Source organism: Pseudopodoces humilis, chromosome 5, assembly GCF_049639895.1.
Source record: "Pseudopodoces humilis isolate 2021_Gansu_Grassland_sample_001 chromosome 5, ASM4963989v1, whole genome shotgun sequence".
Classification (NCBI taxonomy): domain Eukaryota; kingdom Metazoa; phylum Chordata; class Aves; order Passeriformes; family Paridae; genus Pseudopodoces; species Pseudopodoces humilis.
In genome coordinates, this window is record NC_142204.1 from 59,788,333 (window position 1) to 59,807,779 (window position 19,447).

The 19,447-nt window shown below is 42.0% G+C and overlaps 1 protein-coding gene across 1 annotated transcript in view; it reads right to left on the bottom strand.

Annotated features, from left to right (window-relative positions):
- Positions 1-2,267: 2,267 nt before the first annotated feature.
- The window catches only part of CDHR3 (cadherin related family member 3), a 57,220-nt gene continuing 40,040 nt past the window's right edge, over positions 2,268-19,447 (bottom strand). Inside the window, exons 9-20 of the mRNA XM_005526075.2 lie at positions 18,958-19,147; positions 18,493-18,661; positions 16,942-17,041; positions 16,698-16,796; positions 15,876-16,102; positions 14,046-14,217; positions 11,878-12,122; positions 9,197-9,360; positions 7,852-7,865; positions 6,395-6,426; positions 5,334-5,382; positions 2,268-2,593 (exon numbers count right to left, since the gene is read on the bottom strand). Of these exons, the coding sequence (XP_005526132.2) occupies positions 2,268-2,593; positions 5,334-5,382; positions 6,395-6,426; positions 7,852-7,865; positions 9,197-9,360; positions 11,878-12,122; positions 14,046-14,217; positions 15,876-16,102; positions 16,698-16,796; positions 16,942-17,041; positions 18,493-18,661; positions 18,958-19,147 (1,787 nt within the window). The remainder of the gene's footprint in view (positions 2,594-5,333; positions 5,383-6,394; positions 6,427-7,851; positions 7,866-9,196; positions 9,361-11,877; positions 12,123-14,045; positions 14,218-15,875; positions 16,103-16,697; positions 16,797-16,941; positions 17,042-18,492; positions 18,662-18,957; positions 19,148-19,447) is intronic.

The window sequence follows — 19,447 nt, forward strand, 5'->3', positions numbered from 1 at the left end:
ATGAAGAATGAGTTAGAACAGGAGATCAGAATTTCACATATGGAAGCAACAGTGTAAGGAAGGGTGAAGCTGTGCTTTATGGTCAGCACACTTGTTTCCTCATGCAGAGAGTTGCGTGGGACTCACAGGATACTTTACCTTGCTTAAACCTGTCTCCCCCCCACCCCCGCCCCAGATGCTGAGTACACCAGCTAAACCCACCTCAACTGGGTGCAGGCATTCCAGGCAGTGTTAGTGCTTGGATCTGGCATCTCTTATATCCATGGTTCCTCTTTGCTCAGCTGTCATTTTTTCTGAGACAGGAGTATGAGAGCACCATGACAAGAGCAGTTGGTTTTCACCCAGCTGTTGCCCAGCTGTGGGAGAGCATGGCACCAGCAGTGCCATGACACTGTGTTTGTGTACATGGAGCTCAGAGCCCACTGTGATACCAGGTTATGCTGCTGTTAGGGCTTTTTGCCTAAGAAGGAAGGAAATAAGTTTGTGCAGTTCAGCAGCAGGAACAGTAGTAAATAAAGACGAGTATTTATCTGCATCTTTTCCAGTTTCCTGGATGAAACAACAGCCTGTTTATCCCTTTCCTCAAAAAAAAAAATTATTCATCTCTTAATCACTGAAGTAGAATGAGAATCATCAAGGAAGCAAAGCAGCTGTCCCAGAGAAATGCCCAGGAAAGTCAATACAAAAAGCCTGTGTGTTTTCCTGTCATGAAAGTAATGCAGTTAACTTCTTCAGGTAAGAAAATTTAATGTCTGGAGGTGCCAGGTGTGCCTATGGGTAGTTTGGTGTCAGAGTGCTAGGAGGATCTGCTGAGAAACTGCAGTTTCTTTATGGTTGGAAACTCACCTGGATATAAATTGAATGTGCTGTATTTACAGCTAAAAAATACAAACAATGGTGGGTTGGAGCACTGAATGTGTGGTGCCCCTGTTGGTGCCAGAAGATCAAACAATGTTATGACAACTGCCATGGACACAGTAAAGTGATAACGTTCTCAGAGAGTATAAATCACTCTTTCCTGTCTGTATTATTGTGGTGTTCATTACACACTGGGGTCCTGATTGTGCAATGAAGTGGCATTTGGCTGAAGATGATTTGTATTTGTCAGGGAAGTTGCTCCCGAGCCGAGCCACTTCTCTGGAGCACAGAAAAGAGTTACAGCACCATGACAGGTGCTTTTGTGAAGTGTAGGATCCTTGGAGAAATTCCTGTGGATTTCTCCATCCAGATCCTTTGTTGTGTGACAAAAACGGTGTATGTGAGAGACTGAATAAAATGTTCATTGACTGCCCCTGCTCAACTTAAATCAGAATTTTCTTCTGCCACCTGATATCAGTCCCTTGCTGTCAGAAAACTTTGCAATCAGGAAAGTAAATAAACCAAGACATAGAGTATAAAGTCATCATTTATAATTATTTTTCTTCAGATTAAAATAATTTTATAAAATCTTGTTGAGTTTGTTTTATATCAGGTTTTTAGATAGCACTTACATTATACACGCTCACTCTCAGAAAAGATTATTTCAACCCATGTGTTTACTGTCATTATTCTTTTGAGTATATTCCACTTGATTCTGTAAAGCACTAAATGTGCCAGAGGAAATACCAAAGGTGAAGATATTGAATGCTCTTAGTGTTACAAAAGATAAATAAGCTGAAAGTGTTGACAGCCTGAGATACCACAAGAAGCTTTGGGTTTTCTCTACTCCAGAACTGCTTTCAAGCCATGGTCTTTTCTACAGCAAGATGGGAGGGCAAGGAAGGGTTGAAATGAAATACTGAATGAAAATAAAATATTTTTAACTTTTACCAGCAAACATTTCTACCCTGGTGTGCTTTTCACTCATTCAGTTACTCAGCAGGGACAGGAGACCCCATTTATTGTTGAGAAAACACATCTGTGTATGCTGCCATTCCCAAAAGCAATCAGAGGATGTGACCATGCCTGCCAGAGGTGCAGACTTTTCTAGGGGCAAACTACCAGAGTCTGTAGGAGGCAATGGGCACTGAATGCTTCTGTCCATGACTCTGCTTTCTTTCCTCTTTTCTCCTGCTCTTACATGCACCTGCCAAAGGTACATTCAGACTAATCCTGCCTTTGTGTCTGGTTTACAAACCTTATAGCCACCTTTTGTTTTACAGCCAAGAGAGACAGAAAAATCACGTCTGATTCTTTGGCTGTTCAGATCAAGGGTCAGTTGGGAGAAGCCTTGGAGTCTCATGCTCTCTGGCTTAATAACAAAGCAGAGGTCATTTTGGGAGAGGAGGTCAGTTCCTGCCGTAAGGGGCTGGTGAGGATAACTCCCCATCCTCAGACTCCTGTTTCTTCCTTTGCAATCTCAGCCCAGATTGGCCTGGTGTTTCTGATTGCCCTGCTGAGGGCTTGGAAGCTGGTTTTGTTGCTGCAGTCAGCTCTTTCCTCTTCTCTGAAGGTTCTTTTTCACTTGGTGCCTCTGCTGTATCCACCCCTAGGCCTCTCTTTTCTGTGGCACTGGAAGTTACCTGCATAGCCAGCACTGGCTGAAGGGGCTCATTGCTCTTCTTCCATCTCCGGGCCCCCGACTGTGTACTGAACTCGTACATTCTGCCAGTAACTTGCAAGAACAAAAAGACAACAGATTAAAATAATTCTTGCTTTAGCAGATTAAGACATGACAGTTCTCAGCATGGGATTGGAATGAGAAACAAGAAGCACTTGGAATTCAGCTGAGCTGGGGAGGTGGCCCAGAGCAGGAAGGCCTCATTTCTGTGGGGACCTGGGCATTGCAACAGCCACTCAGAGATGTTGGCTGTTCTGCCACTATAAGAATTGTCTTCACAGTTAAGAGAACAAGGATATTTAAAACATTCCTATTCCAAAAGAAATAACTTTCTTATCACCCTATAACTCTATCCAAATTCCAGCTACCAGGGATTAACTTGGGCAGTGTAACAAACACATCCATAGTTGAATGGACAAAACTTCTGTCTTTAACCATACTAAGCAAGACCATGGTATAGTCTGTGCCTATTTTGTCGTGTAGAGTTTCCTACCAGAGGTAGCAAAACCTTCTCAGAGGCACAATATGCTACATACACCTTCCAGGCCATGTCAGCTCACCTGGACTGACCCAGAATTTGGAGATCCAATGAGTTTTGGCTGTGTGAGTTCCTTCTCCTTTTGTGTAAAATGCTTTCTTCCAGATGCTTTCTTCCACTTTGCCATTAACAGAGTGAAGTACTGTGTGTTTCATACAAGTACATGATTCTCTCATATATATAAAATATTGTCAAATGCGTGTTGTTTAGCACACATGGCTACCTTCCCTTGTCAGAAAGATTTCTATCTCTATTCAGGTTTCATTGGTAACTTCCACTTGTACATTAAAAGCAAATATCCTGTCCTTCAGTTCACTGCTACCAAGAGATAAGTCTAAAAATTACCATGTGTCCACTGTGATCACAGTCTAACTCAGTGTATGTTGCTAAACAGAGAATCAGAAGCTATAATGACACTTTCTGTAATTAAACATTAGCAATAAGAGACAAACAAAAGACCATTAAGACTTGGAAAGAAACAGTGGTTATGTGTTACTAAATGTTGCAGTTTGTATCATGATTAATCGTTTGTGACACATTAACACAATTTGAGCAACTCAAGATGAAACTGGATCTCTTTACATGTTATTTTTTCTGACGGCTTATAAGGCGGGCATATTAAAGTGGCCCAGGTCAGGAAACAGGCTCTGACCATCCCTCCTAATCATACTCAACAGATGATGTCCCAGGAATTATTAAATCTCATTTCCAAACCAGAAACCTTTGAACCCTTAGGGTTTGCATCAAGCTGTGGGGAAGAGAAGGAAGAAATGGGGAGCACACATTTCCCTGCTGTCACCACAGAGCTGTGTTAGAGCTTAGTGTTTGTGTCAGGCATGACACAAATGCTACGGCTCTGGATGGCTCTTTGAATGAGCTCAGACATCCTTAAGTCCCGTATGTTTAGGTTGGTTGAGAAACACAGCCCCAGCAGCCCTGCAAGAACACTGGAAAGCAGCTCTTTCAGCAGCCTAGAGACTATTCATGTTTAATATATTAGAAATGCAGTTACACAGGGGAAAAAAGCAGGGACTTTGGAGCCCATTCTTCCAGATCTCTTTATAAATAGCAGGTGAGCTTGGACCTGGATGAAACTGGCCTTGAGTAGGCTTGTGGATGGGTTTAATTGCACAGTAGGGTCCCACTTGTTTGCCCAAATTGTACTGAAGTCTCTATGCCTAGAGTTTCCCATTAGCCCAAGGCATCCAACCACTCTGAGCCAGCTAATAAGAAACACAAGTCACAGGCACTTGGGTGGAAATAGGCCAGATGAATCCAAGCCTTGAAACAAGCCTTCTTCTGGATGATTTCTAGACCTATTGTTTCAGACCTATTTTCAGATCTATCTGTTAAAAACCTATTTTATCTGATTGTCACATTTTACCAGCCCCCCCCCTCTCTGTGCCGGGGCCCTCAGCCATTAGGTACAGGGCTGGGCATCCTGATTCCAGGCCAAGCATCAAAGTAAGGGGCTCAGGCAGGGGCTGTGTTTCAAGGGAATGAGGTAAGCCAGATCAACCCTCAGGAAAACAACAATATTTTTCCTGTAATGAGCCCTGCTGCAGAGCAGTGGCTGTCATCTGGGAAGCTGGATGAACTCCCCAGTTCATCCTGAGGTTTGTAGCTTTCTCCTCATTTTCACTTTTCCCGGCTGGTTTATCAAATATGCCCAGAGTTTGCAGAGCTGGAGCCTGGTGACATAGTAGCTGTCACCAGCTGATGGCTTTCCCTTTTCTCCCCTACAAGCAATGCTTGAGCCTTGAATAAACAGCAGCAATGCACCACTGCTGTAAGGGAGGAGGTTTGTGCAGGAGCCAGCAACTCACCCACCCACCCTGCATCCAGGGAGAGGTTTAGGAGGCGAAGGCAGCACTTCTGCAGTGACATTAATCTCCTGGCCATTTCCCAGACATGAGATTGGTGAGACCATGTAGCTATGACAGCACCAGGGCAGGAGACTTGCAGCAAATTCCTCCTCCCCTCCCACCTTCCTATACCACATCCATACATTCCAGTTTAGCAGAGTAGTGAACAGCATGACCATCAGATTTGTGCTTTCAAGGGCTGTAAGTAAATTCTACTATTACAGATGTTACTGAAGTACTGTCTTGATTTTCATTTGAGATACAGCTCCCATTCTCCTTGGAAATAGCAAACTGGACATATGAAAAGCCAATGTTAAACCATATTTAAATCAACTAATCCAGTTTGGTTACAGCCTAGTATTCATGTCCTCTGATAATTGCTTTTTATTACCTGGGTCTCTGGCTTCTCCATCAAAGATGGTGTTTAGCTTTGTCATTGTCTGTGAAGAAACACAAAATGTGAAATGATACCTATGAATTAGTTAAGTCAGAAGGAGGAGCAGTGACTTGGAAATGGTGACCTACATGGATGGAGGTGGATTTGTGTGACCTGTATATTGCATTCCTTTAGGCTGGGTTTAATCTGAACTGGCAACAAGAACCATTTGTGGTGTAGGGTTTCATCAATAAATATTTAAAGGAGAATTAATAAGTTCTGACATGCTAAATGCCTCCATGTGTGTAACCACAAAAGGGTCTCCTCCACCCAGAGTAGCTTGGGAATCCCCTCTCTGAAAAATCTGGGGAGAGCGAGTTCACTGATCAAAGTGCCTTGCACAGATTCACAGAATCTCCTGAGCTGGAAGGGACACACAAGTGTCATCGAAGTCCAGCTCCTGGACCTGCAGAGAACCACTCCAGGAACCATACCACAGGCCTGAGAGCACTATGTCTATTTATGCAATTATGCAGCCTTTATGCAAACATATCTATGAAAAGGAAGGAGCCCTGAGATCCAGGAGCTAAGAAACATCTCAACAAAATTACATTTTGCTGCAAACAGCTTATCATGGCCAAACTCCATACAGCTGGCATACCTTAACTGGTTGCACCCTGGTGGGTCAGAGTTGGTTCCACAGGTCAGTGGTGTCTCAGCAATGCACTGCTGCCATCAGTGAAGCTGGGGCACTTGTCATCCCACCTCTGCAACTCTGCAGAGTGTCCCTGTCATTGTGGGCACAGCCTGTCTGACCTCCCAAGTACAGCATTTTGGCACTTGGAAGCAAAGGGGCCCCAGTGCAAGTGACCACCCCTCACACCCCATGCTGCTTCCAAACACAGAGACCAGATGGGACAACGAAGTGATTTGCACTTGAGGACAATCATTTTTTCCTTTCCTATCATTTTCATATTCTCTTTGCAAAACAGACACCATTCATAAAAAGGGTCCAATGATGGTATCGCATGATGGGGCTGGCAAAACGCCTTTCCTCTGAGGCCAGCAGTACTTACTACAACCACTTCTTTCTTAGGCTTCTTCTTTTCTACAGAAAAGAAAATGCACACTGTTAATAATCAGAATTCTCTGATAGTGACTGTAGATACTAAAGTTAATACTTTCTCAAAGAAATAGACATTCTTTCTACTCAAAAGCTGAGACATCTTAAATGAGTCTTATTTCTTTTCAAAAGCTGAGTGAGAATCCACAGTTGCCAGTGACTAATCAAAAGACTAGTCTTGAAAACTCAGTAATGAATAGCAGTGGTTATCAAACAAGCTTCCCTTTCTAAATAATATGAGCAAATACAAGAATTCACCTTTGAGAATAACTGAACCAGAAATGCAGATTATTGTTTTACATGAATATTTGTGGTTGCAAAGCATGTGTCAAATATCAGCTTGGAGACAAAACATGGAAAAGCTGCATTTTCAGTCAAGCAAAATTCAGACTGAAGAACAGTTTGGTTGTGTGCAAATTTACCACACTATTAACTCATCCCACATGCAAACAAATACAACAGCAGTGCCATGGGCATCTCGACAGCATGGATTTGTGGATGATACCTAACTAGCTGCTATGAGGGCTCTTCTTGCTCACTCCTTGCCAATTTGTTTAATGGCCTTTCTTTGGAGAATTGTGCCTGGCCACAAATGTGCTTTGCAGCCAGGTGTGCAAAACTCTGAAGTGCTGCAGGTGGATCTCAACCTGAGCAGTGATGGGAAACCTGTTGTGTCTGGACTTTGCTGCCCAGCATTTGGGAACCAGTTTTTCAGAAAGCAAAAAGCTTTCCCTTTTTGGAAACCAGCCAACACTGAAATGTCTCAAACTGGGCAACCAAGAGAACAGCTAATTTTGTGGGGTTTGTTAGTCCTGTGTTTTTTCCAGTTGGAGACACTGACTGAGGAAAGTAGAATTACAAAAGCAGGGTCCAACTAAGCCCATATGAGCAATGCTTTTTAGCAGAAATGCAGTAGGACTAAAAAGAAAAAGTGTGCTTAAAAAATCATGCTTTTCCATGTGTGATTTATCTCCCTGTGAAGTTATACAAACCCCTTTAAAAGCACTAATACTTCAAAATAAATCTTTATTTATGTGAAGTAATGGTGTCAAGAGAGCAAATGAAGTGATCAGAGAACAATGATCTCTCTTGAAGGTGCTATAGATGGCTGGGATTGTTTTTAGAAAGATAGCACATAAATTGTGTGTGAAAAATGCAGTTGTTCTTGGCATCCATGCCAGAATACCAGACTACTCTGAATTTGTGTTTTACCTAATAGTTAATAGATTTGAAGACTAAAAAGGCCATGAAATCACTTTGTCAGGCCTTCCACAACTGGCTAAGATTATCTAATCTCAGTACCCTTCTACTGTGTCAAATTTATATCTAGAAATTAATTTACATATTTTACATGGAATCATAAACAAGGTCTTGCTTTGAAGCATTAAAATATAGAAAAGAGCTACACACCTGGAGCATTTATCCTGTAATGAAAAGAAGATTAAGAGCGTAGTTAACAAATGTCATGGTTTTCCCTACATAAAAAAAAATCATTGTTTTTATTCTCTTTCACTTGGCAAGAAGGATGTGTTCTGAGATTTGCTTGATTTATTTGGTTTTCACAGAAAGCCATTTAATTTATCATATCATATCATTTAATGCTGCTCTCAAACAAGAAAACCCTAAGACTTCTTCAAGAAGGAATGTTCTTAAAATAATAAAGTCTTATTGATGATAGCATAATGGATTTATATAATCTGAAAAAATGCATTTTCAGATATTGTCATTTTGTCCCATCCTTGGAGGAAGGTCAATTTTTTTTGATCTGATGTGCTCAAAGAATACCTTTTAAAATATTTGAATGGTTATAAATGTTTTTGAAAATATAGAAATTGCTTTTTAATGGGAGACCCCAGCTGCCAATAAATCATTTGCCCAATTAATAAATAATAGCAGTATCTTAGATTCATTTGTCATTTTTATCACAAGCTGTTAATGCCTTGCTCACACTATTTGATTATAGTCACGGTGACATAGTAGTTCTTTACATTTAATGGAACTTCTAAATTGATGTCCAAATCCTGAGAATACTTGTAGAAATCCCTTTTTTTTTTTTTTTTTTGTAATCCCAGCCACTTAAAGGACTGCTTATCTTTGTTTTGTGAAGTACAAAGTGAATTTAGAGGCAGCCTGGCTCCAGCCCACTGAAAAGGCAGCCAGCAGGGATCTCTGCACTTCCCACAATGACTCGGAGCTGGTCCCAGGTGCTTCCATGCCTTTTGCCAAGCACGAACACTTAGAGGTAAGCTTTATGGGCCAGAGCCTTGTAACTGGCTTGGTAAAACTCCAGGAAATCTGCAGAAGTTTTGCCAGAACAATGAATTTGGCATGAGCACCAATATTTGCAAAGGACGCCGGGATCTGTAGCTGAGAGGGAGGAAAATGCATCCAGTAACTACCTAGATGGGAGCTCCCTTGGAGTGGGGGTCAAATACAGACCAAAATATTTGTGATCTGACCCAGGCTCTGACTGAGCCTCATGAACATAGCTGCCTTTAGAGATTATAATTGCTAATTCCACTCCTACCTTCTGCTAATGTTAATATTATTAAACCCATGGGAAAAAAATGCCGTGGACGCATTTCCTTGCGTTCATACCATTAACACCCAATACCGCTGTACCTGCTATTAGCATTTCCTACAGTACAGGGCGTACCGCTATGAAAGATGTAAAGCAGCGATATGAGGGCGGCAGAAAGGCCTGAGCCACCTCTGTCACTGCGCTGCTGGCCCTGTCCCGGTGCCGGGGACTCACCGCGGGGTGCGGCGGCCCTTCCGCGCCGGGGCACAGCGGCTGCGGAGCCCCAGGGAGCCCAGCAGCCCGAGCAGCAGCAAGGCGCCGAGGGTGATGACGAATGGCACGTACCACGCCGACCGAGAGTAGAGGTTCTCCCTTTTCGTCACAACAGTGAAGCCAGGCTTTTAAAAGAAGACGGGAAGAGTTCCTCAAGGCTGCGTACTGACAGCAACATCACCTTTCACTGGCTGAACTTCTGCACCGAGGCACCCAGCCCGAGCTTGCCCCGGGGCTCTGCAGATGATGGAGGGAGGAGGAGGGAGACAGTGATTCATCCCATGTGCCTGCCTGCTGACTGCCAAGGCAGCTCAGATGCCTGGGATGAACCAGCGAGCTCCTGGGGCAACCAAAGGCAGGTGAAATGGAGCCCACCCACAAGGAAAAGGGGAGGTTCCAGATCACGTTTCAATATCTTATATTAAAACAAGCATGTCGTGGTGGAGTTTAAAACCCTCAGGTTGCCTGAGAGGCTGTAAGCACGCTGTTGGAGGGCGGGCAAGTTCAGGGAATACTGCCATTACTGAGATAATGTTTTCTTGTTACCAAAGGCAAAACTGGAAGTGGGTCATCTTCACTGCAGTGATCATTCAGCCTGCTTTGTAAGAGGAGTTGAACCCTAAGGAACTGGATTACTGTATAAAAAGAAGTGGAACTCCTTTTTTACCCAGTAACTTGTTCCAGAAGGAAAAACCACACTTCCTGAGCAGTTGCAATCTCCCACATCTTCCTGAGTGTCAGGAGACACATATCTGAGCTGGCACATCACTTGGTGCTAGCAGCTCATTCATTAAGGTCCCATCATGAAACTATCCTCACACATTTCAGAAATTACTCATTTACTCTACGTGGTTCATTACCTAGTGTGATACTATTAGTTTTGATCATCTACTGAAGTTTTTATTTAATTTTCTGTAAGGCATTTGTAATCACACTGAGTATGAAATTGAGCAGGGTATCTATTTCTTTCCAGTTTAAGGATAATTTTAAAATAATCTACTTAGTCTTGTCAAAAAAAGATACATTCAAGCCTTAGAGAAAGGCTCAAATCATCTCAATATCACCACCACCACTTTATCTTCACCTGCACTGAAGTCACAAGTTACTTTTTGTGATGGGGCTTCTTTTCTACACTACCAGCTTTCCAGTTTCTGACTCATCAAGTTGCTGCACTGAACACATGTAAAGAATAGTGATGGGAGAACCTTCTGTAATGGAAGTGTTCTTCTGGAAAACAGCCTGAAAGTGGAAGGCTGATATCTCTGGGGAGACACATTTAATGTTGTGGTATGCGGTTGAGACTGCTTGTATTTGTGGTAAAGCACAGGAAAGAAATACAGAATAAGTTTATTCAGCTTAACTTTTCATTTCCACATCAAGATTTGCTCCCAAAAGAGCATTAGATAAGAACAGGGTTATTAATCAGTCTGAAAATTTGGATCTAAGCATTTTCACAGCAAAGCAACTAGACTTGTATGTGCTGTTTGCAGGATCCTTTGATTCTGGCTCAGTTAGCAGGAGCCTCTAGAAGATCTAGACCATGTTAGGGCAAAGGCCTCTTTCACCACTTCTCTTGGATACTCATTTTCATTCCTGAATGCCAAAGAGCAAAGGGTAATGCCTACTGCAGGCAGGCAGGGAATGGATGGACTGTGGATGATGGAAGATGGTGCAGTAAGGCATGAAGGGATGACAGGTACAAGGATAGGGACAGAGTGATCCGTACCCTCAGGTTGTGTCACATCTACAGGCAAGACAAAAGCAAGTTCTCTGCACATCCTGCACTAGCCTAATGGAAAACAGCTTCAAAATTAAACTGGTAAGACAGAACTCAACTGGGATGGTTGTGCAGAGAAGTGAACAGTACTGCCTGGACACAGGCCCACAGCTCCACAGGCTGTGCAATGTTAGATCCCACCTGGGCTGCCAAAAGTTGTGCAGGCTTCCTCAGCTCAGCTATGGACCATCACATGGGCATGGAGTTCAGGAAAGACCCATCCCAGCCCTCTGGATTTGCTGTCTGAAACCTGCTGAAACTTCAGCAGCACACTGAGGCTGTGCAAAACTGCTTCAGTTCCTGACATGCTGCTCCAAGTTTTACATGACAGTGACCTCAGGTCTGGAAAAGAGACCCTTTTAAGACATGAGGACTTGTTGTTGTTGTCTGTTTCAACTTTGATAGCCACAGATTAATGTGCTCCAATGATAAAGAAGTACACAAAACTGTGAGGCAGCTGGGAGGGTGAATAGTTATGAATAAAAAAAGAGGTAGTGCAAAATGCATGAGGTAATTTTAAGGTTCCAGGCAAAGGTTAATCCCTGCTCTTTCCTTATTAATAAAGCTGCCAAAATCTTTAACTTTCCAGTTGCATGGTAATGGCAGCATGCCCAGTCCTTTGGCTTCATGCCCTTTTTGTTTTAGAAATACAAAACACGTGTTATGACTCTGTACCTGGGACTAATCCTTCATGATACTGAGCACATCCACCACCTCTGGCTTCATCATAAGAGTGCAGGGCTCAGAACCTCCCAGGACTAGATGCACTCTAGGTTTTTGCTTTCTTTTTGCATAGGTATTTACTCCTGTGGAGATTACTCCATAAAAGAAATGCAGAACTGGACATAAGTTTTAGTGAACTTACTGTAGTGGTTGTGGCAGTAGTGGGGTTTGGGATAACTCTGATGCTTAAAGTCACCGTTCCAGTTTTAATTAAGTGTGTAGTTTTGTCCCTGGCAGATACTAAATTGTCATCTGTTATGTGGACATTCAGACTGTAAATCCAGTTTGTATCAAGTCCACTCTCATAGTCAAACCTTGATGCAAGAATCAGACGGGATGTGTTGGAGCCAGCACTTGGTGAAAAGATGAAATGTCTATTTTCATTGCCTGCAAAAAGGTAACACCAAAATGCAAAAAAAATTACTTTAATCCCATATTAAAGTAAATGTGTATAACAAGTGGTGAGGTGTGGTGAAATGTCAATGACAAGAAGGGCTCCTTGATCTTCCTTGTACCATATAAAATAATTTAAAACAATACAGTCATAAAAGCATTGCAATCTAGAATAAGACCTTATATGGGGACATAGCAGAGTGGATGCTGTGGGAACACTTCAGAGCCATAGGGCACACAAGAGCATAGGTGACCTGAATGACCTGGACTTAGAACCTGGGGAGCACCCAACAACACCCTGCTGGGGTGAGGATCCTTCATTGTGGCAGGGCTCATTCTGCTACTGGGGCGTCCCTGGAGTGTTGCTCCAGCCCCTCTTCACGGCTTCTCCATCTGCCTGAGGCAGTGGCCTTCAAAGACAGTTAGACTTGTGACATTCATTGCCTCCAGTGCTCTGTCAACATCATGGGGCAGGGAGGAGAGTTCAGAAATGCTGGCTCCCCACCCCTTGCTTTCTGTCCATTGTAGCTGGATATGGATGCTAATTCTAAAGCAGGCAGCATAGTTCCTGTGAAGTAGCAGGCCACATAGCTTTCTCAGTCTTGCCTGAGAAAGTGGCCTGGGAAATCATGGGGAGGAATTAAAACAATCCTCAGAGATAGAGAAAGCCTTGCAGGTGCTGTTTTTCTGTTCCTTGTTTTCTTGCAAGAGAAAGTCGAGGGGTGGTGAACCCCACTGACCAATGATGGTGATGTGTTAGTTTACTAACCAATAAGAGTTTTCTTTTCTGTAGTTTTCATGAATTGGTCTATAAAAAAGACCTGAGGCAATAAACCGGAGAGAATTCTCCTGTTCGATTCCACGAGAGAGTCTGTGTCGTTCTTTTCGCTGTTCCCAATAGAGCGACAGCTGGAGAGCTGCTCATGGCCCCAGCTGCAGGGAGACCAGCCCCAGCAGCTAGGATCTGGACAGACCACATATACAGGAAATCAGAGCCTTGAAAAGGCACCAAATATGCTTTGGTTTTGCTCTTGTGGCCCCACAGAGATGGAGTTGACATGTCCTTGAAGGCCATGCTGTTTTATAGCACAAAAAGGGCCATGAACTGCTCTGTGGCTAAGAGGCCAATGCACAACACAGCCCAGGTCTGTAGCACCAGGACTGGGCCTGTGGTCAGAGATTTACTAACACAGCCGTTATACAGATTCACATGTTAATACCATGTCTGCAGAGCTCCTTCTGTGGCATCAAGGGACTACAGCAGGACAGAGATTCTCTCTTTTGATGTTCACAACTTTTTGCTAGCACTTGAACAATCTGCTCCCTCCTTCACAGCAGTCACCTCAGCAGAAGGAATTTCCCCAAGGGAGTGTGCTTCAATTTTTGTAAAGCTGAGTGTCATCCCATACTACTGCAGTTCTCCAAGTGGATGCAGCTGATCATGAGGGTCAAAGAAGGATCTTAAAAATGAGGGTTCATTGCATACAGCATGGACCTACGACAAGCAGGTTCCAGCAGTTGTTTTGAACAGTGCACCAGCATCTATGTGATGATGAGATACACAAAGCTTTCCATCATTTCTCAAGATTTAGTCAGCTGTAATTGGAAGGGAAATTTGACACTGCACACCATTCCAGCTCATCCTTCTGAAGTTATATTCAATGTGTAATTAATAACCTATTGATTAAAATGGCAGGCAATCCAGCCTTGCAAGGGGGTGGTTCTAGCTGCCAGTACCAGTAGCACCAGTAGCCATCTTGTGGACAGAGGATCAACGTAATGATATGCAGAGTTGTGGATCACAGCTAGCACATCAGAAAAGTAGCACACAAACTATGTTAGATTTTTGTTTATAAATGTAAGTGAACTATCAGCATTCACTATTTTTTTTCACTGTTTCCAGCTCGCCCACAGTACCTTCATTAATGAAGTAACGGAAAGACCTGGGATCAGAATCACGATCTTGGCATTCAATCCTGAAGCCATTAATATTGGTCCCAACAGCTAAATTGACTGGGATTTGAAGTGAGAAGAAATTGGGTGAACAAACTGGTTCTTCATCATTTACTTCCAAAACATTCACGGTTACCTGGAAGAAAAGAGCAATATCAAGCTGAAGCTGCTTCAATGTACTGGGACAGATTTTCTTTTCATTTCAGAAACTGTTTGGTTTTGTCCATTCTGTTCTTTAGATCAACAACCATTGAAAAGCACTGAAGTCCCTTTCTAACCTAGCTCCCACCAGAAAATGTCTGTGGTCATCTGTCCTTCAATTCTTGTGATCAGCATTCTTCTGGAAACAAGTTCTGTAACCTGAGCCATCTTCCATAAGTGAAGGGTTTTCAAGATGACATGTCTGTTTGAACAACCTGACTTGTGTTATAGTTAAAATGAGAAATAATAATAGTACCACATAATCATTAAACTCCCTTCCAAAACTCTCAACTTGCTTCACAATCATTACTTAGGCCTCTTAGCATATTTAATAACCATTTAGAGTGTGTTCCATGGAAGCAAGAGTGTTTATAGACTCTTCCCAGTGAGCGAGAAATGCTGGTAATGGCCTCTTGCATAGATAGGAGCACCCTGAGTAGCACCAGATGTGTTTGATATCATCCGGGATTAGCTAGTTAAAAGAAAAAGCTTTCCCTTCCCAAAGTTCTTTCTTCTAATGTCTGTTAGTCAGGCAACAGATAAACTTGACATTGTTAAAAGCTTCTGATGCTAAATTGTCATTAATTTTCACCTTGAAACATTGTAGATGATGAAGAGATTAAATGACTCCTAGGTAGCAACTCTAGGGGTGGTGCTTGGCTGGAATGAAAAGCGAGCCTAGTACCTGTGTTACCCCCAAGACATGCGTAAAAATCAAATGTAAAGGAGTCATGAGGGACAAAATGTGAAATCAAAAGGAGCCTGTCTGTGAAGGACACTGGGATTTGAAAGAAGTTACTATAAAATACCTTTGTGGATATAGCATCTATACTTTTTTTCTGAATAAAGTAGGTCTGGGCAGAAAACCTAAGCTCAACCCTTCTGTTAAAGGTTTTCGTGGTACCTGTCATGGTCTTGGCTCTTGCTAGATAACACCATCAGGAAAAAAAGGAGATCAGGGCAAGGGCACAACTCCAGCAGGCCAAGTGGACACAGCTACTGGCCCTCTGACACTAAACCAAGAGGCTGCCCAAGCCCTCCTCCCATCCACATCCTCTCTCTACCACTCCATGAAAACACAACTCTGATACGCTGCAACACAATTCTCACACTACTTCAAACACTTTTCAGGGAAAAAAATCACAAACAAATTCAAAAGTATGTTTGAGGGCCAAGGGACACCACACAGACTCTAGAAAAAATTTGCCACGAAGCATGGCTACAATTAGATTGTGTTACCTGGCCTCATGATCCTGTCCTTTTTCTGTTTTCTAGTACCTCTATAGCCATAAAGAATAACTTAAATTGCTTAGGGTGCAGAAAATAATTTCACTGTCCAGGTAAAATAAGAAAAAAAAAAGTCTGAGAAACAAACATCACAGTTAAAAACATTAAAATATTATTTTATCCTTTTTGCGAGAAATAAACCAACACTGAGTGAACAACACCTCTTTCATCTGAGTAATATATTACTGGCAGGGTTGAACCTGCCTTTTACAGATCAAAGTGTTTTGCCCAATGTCTTATTATTCTTGCTAGGAAGAAGAGAGAAAGATGTAGGTAAAGGCGAAGTAGTAGAGTGGGTTTACTCACTGATGCTGTTGTAGACTTCTCTTGGTCTGAGGCCTGCACTATGAAAATATGTTTCTGAGTTGTTTCATAGTCTAATCTAGCTAAAATCCTCACATCTCCTTTTGTTGGGCTGATCCAGAAGATATTTGTGTAATCCCTGGTGCCAGTTGCAGCTACAATGGAGTAAGTGATGACACTGGGTGGACAGTCCTTGTCTGTGGCATGCAGTCTTCCAATGCTAGATCCAACTGAGAGACAGAAAATCCATATTTCATTCACATTTAAAGTAACAGAAGGTGCAGATGAAACTGAGCTAAAGATTTGGTTTAGTTTTAACTAAAAATTAAAGCAATGGTGGGATAAGCACTATTTCCCTATGGTGTGCTATGGCTCCCCTGTGCATGGGTTGCTAGCAGTAAATACCAAAACACAGGAGTCTCTCAAGAACCTCAGCAGAAGTGCTCTGTAGTTGGGCCAAGGGAGTCCTCACTTGTCTGTGTCAGTCTGTAAAGGTTTCTGTGCACCATAGTCTCTCCAAAAGGCTAATTTAGCAAGAGCAGAAAGACAGTGTAAAACAAGACATCTGAGCTCAGTTCCTGGCACTGTCCCAGATTTCTTGTGCAATTGCTGAATTTGTCTGTGTCTCAGCTGCCATCTGTACAATTGGAGTTTTTGCCAGTTTAGTCTATTTAAGGGTAGTAGGTGGTTGTATGGTGAGACCCTAGTTGAACTGGAACTTTGAGCCATTTGCCTCATCTACATATATGAAAATTCATTTGGAGCGAAAAGGCACTTAACAACATGGCAACATTATTTCTATCATTTAGGTTCTATTTACTGTACCTTTAGTAATTTCTGAAACACTAAATACATAAGATAAATTACGGAAGACTGGAAAAAATTCATTCACTGGCTTTATCCTGATGTAAATGTAGATGATATCTGGAAATATAACAGAAGATTAAATCATAGTTAAGTATGGCTGTGAAATTTTCTCATGCATATATTCAAAATACATATGGTATTCTTCTCTCCATGCTGTTACAGCACAGAAAACTATCAAAAGAAATGTAAAAGGGATACTTGCTTGAGTAGGTAGGATGGGCAATATCTTGCACCCTGACAGTCAATGTATAAACTTCAATGCCTGGATTAGCTGGGTTTTCTAAATCAATAGTTCCATTGATCTAAATAGAAAGGAACATAATCATAATTATACCTCCATACATGAAGTCAGAATACACATGATGACAATTACTCTTTTCATCATTCTGTGAGTGTGATTTGCCCCTTGGGTATATAGAACAGTTCTATAGGAATAACATAGGCAAACAGTCAATTCCAGGATTGAATTCCAGGCTTTTTCTACATACTCACACTTCTGCCAACAAAATTTCTTCCCCTTAAGAGCAGAAATTTTATCATTTGGATTATAAGGTCTTGACCTTTTACCTAGTCAATTCAAAGCTTGTGTAATGAGCTGGCTATTTACACTATCCTTTCTTGGCTCAACAAGGAATTGCCATTGTTAATAGTAATAGCTTGAGCTCATGCTGCAGACATTGAAAAAGAAGGTATCAGGTCCAGCCACGAGGGTTTGTCCAGGAACCAAGTTGTTACTAAATGATGGCTTGCACAGATTTAAATTCTAATTTTCTGAGCTCTCTATCTTTCTGTGGAACCCTCATAAACTTTGGGGCAGCAGGACCAACACACAGGCATCACAGGCTGGTTGTCTCTTCAGGGAGATTCCTGGAGGAAGAACTTACTTTGTATAATTTGTTACATTGTACATACACAACAATCAAAGGCTTGACAGCAATCATATCCTGTGCAGCAAGGAAAATTATTTTTATGTTGGCAGATGAGGCAGCTAAGGCCAGTTCTTATTGACAAGGAAACCTCAGTTCCAAAATTAAAGTAAACCATACAAAATCATTTTATTGCTCCTGTAGCACTCTTGTCTGCTAGACAGAATGCCTATTTTTTGTTGTTTCCCTTTTTTTTTTGTAGTTGCCCGTGGTTCTTTTTAAAGCAAAAAAAACCCCACCATTGCACATGTCCAGGAACTGGTGGGGTTCTGGCCAATGCAAGTCTGCCAGCAGCTGTCAGCAAAAAGAATCCATATTTTGACATGTGAAATCACAGAAGTGAAAATCCTACCACTTTTTTGTGAAATTTTGCCACTCAGAGTGGTTTTAAGATTCTGACCATTTACTGAGTTACTGAGATTTCTCAAGTATTTATATTCTTCATGCTGAATAGCAAGGATCTTCCACAGTCTGTCATGAGTAAATGGATAAGAAATGGCATCAAATTTCTCTGTTTTTCCATATCAAAGTTGGTGCTTCACACTCCCTAAAAAAGAATATTTTTTTTCAATCATATCTAGCACATTTATTTAAAACTGAAGAAAACAGTCTCTGTTCACTAAATTCTGTGGAATCCTTAGAAAGCATCCTATCTAGGGGTACCTAGTTCACAACTAGTCAAAACAGTTGTTCTCCACATAATACCTACTGTGAAATGGATTACAGTATTTTTTTTTCTTGTACAATGAATTAGAAAAATCCCTTATAATATTTCATAAATTGACTTCTCTATGGAGTAATCTAACATAAAGCCACAAATGACTGACCAGAAGTCTTCCAGACACAGTGGACTCCAGAGCAAAGTTATTGCTTCCGAAACCAGATAATCCAGTGAAACTAAATTGGTTGTTTGATGGATCAACATCAATATCTTTACAGTAATTTCTAAGATCAACAAGAAATGTTCCAGGAGTTGTATTTTCATTTGCTTCTTTCCTGTATAAAACAAACATATTTCCTGTCAGAGCAACTTATATTTCTCCTTTTGCACTCTTCATATATCACAGGCCAAAACACTGATTTATTTTTTAAGTGAAGTCCTAGATCTAAATATGCAACAATGGAGAAAGCAACCCAGAATCTGACTCATGTGTTGTGATGGACAACAGCCCTGTACAATGGGCAGGCTAATGACAAACGTCCACTCCAGCTGCAGATCTGGGGATGTACCCTAATCTGCTCACTGGTCTGGGGCAGAAAGGCAGTACCAAGGCAAGGAAGAGACTCCATACCTGAAGGCAGAAGGATTGCATTCTGGTGGGTTGTCATTGACATCATCAATAATGATTGTGATCTCCATTTCACTGGCATGGCCACTGCTGGAGCCATCCTCCACCCGGACTATCAGTGAAATGTTAGGATGGAGCCGCAGTGGAAGCACATCCCGGTCAACTCTCCCGGTCACCTGCAACACTCCAGTTGCTGTCAGAGAGCAGCCAGAAGTCAGATATTCACCATGGGAGAAAGCAACAAACTGTCATGGTGCATGTGCAAGAGGGTAGGCCAGCTCCACCGACAAGTAGCAGAACAAAAAGTCTTCTGCTCTGTGGAAATTGTGGCTGGTTTAGTTATTTTTTTTAAAGTGATACAAAATGGCTCTGACCATTCTGGGTAAGATAAATGGCTAGATACCATTGCTGAAAAATACACCTTAGGAGGCCTTAGCAGTGGGTTTGTCAAACATTTAGGTTTCTCTTACTCTCAAGCTTCTAGTGCAAGCCA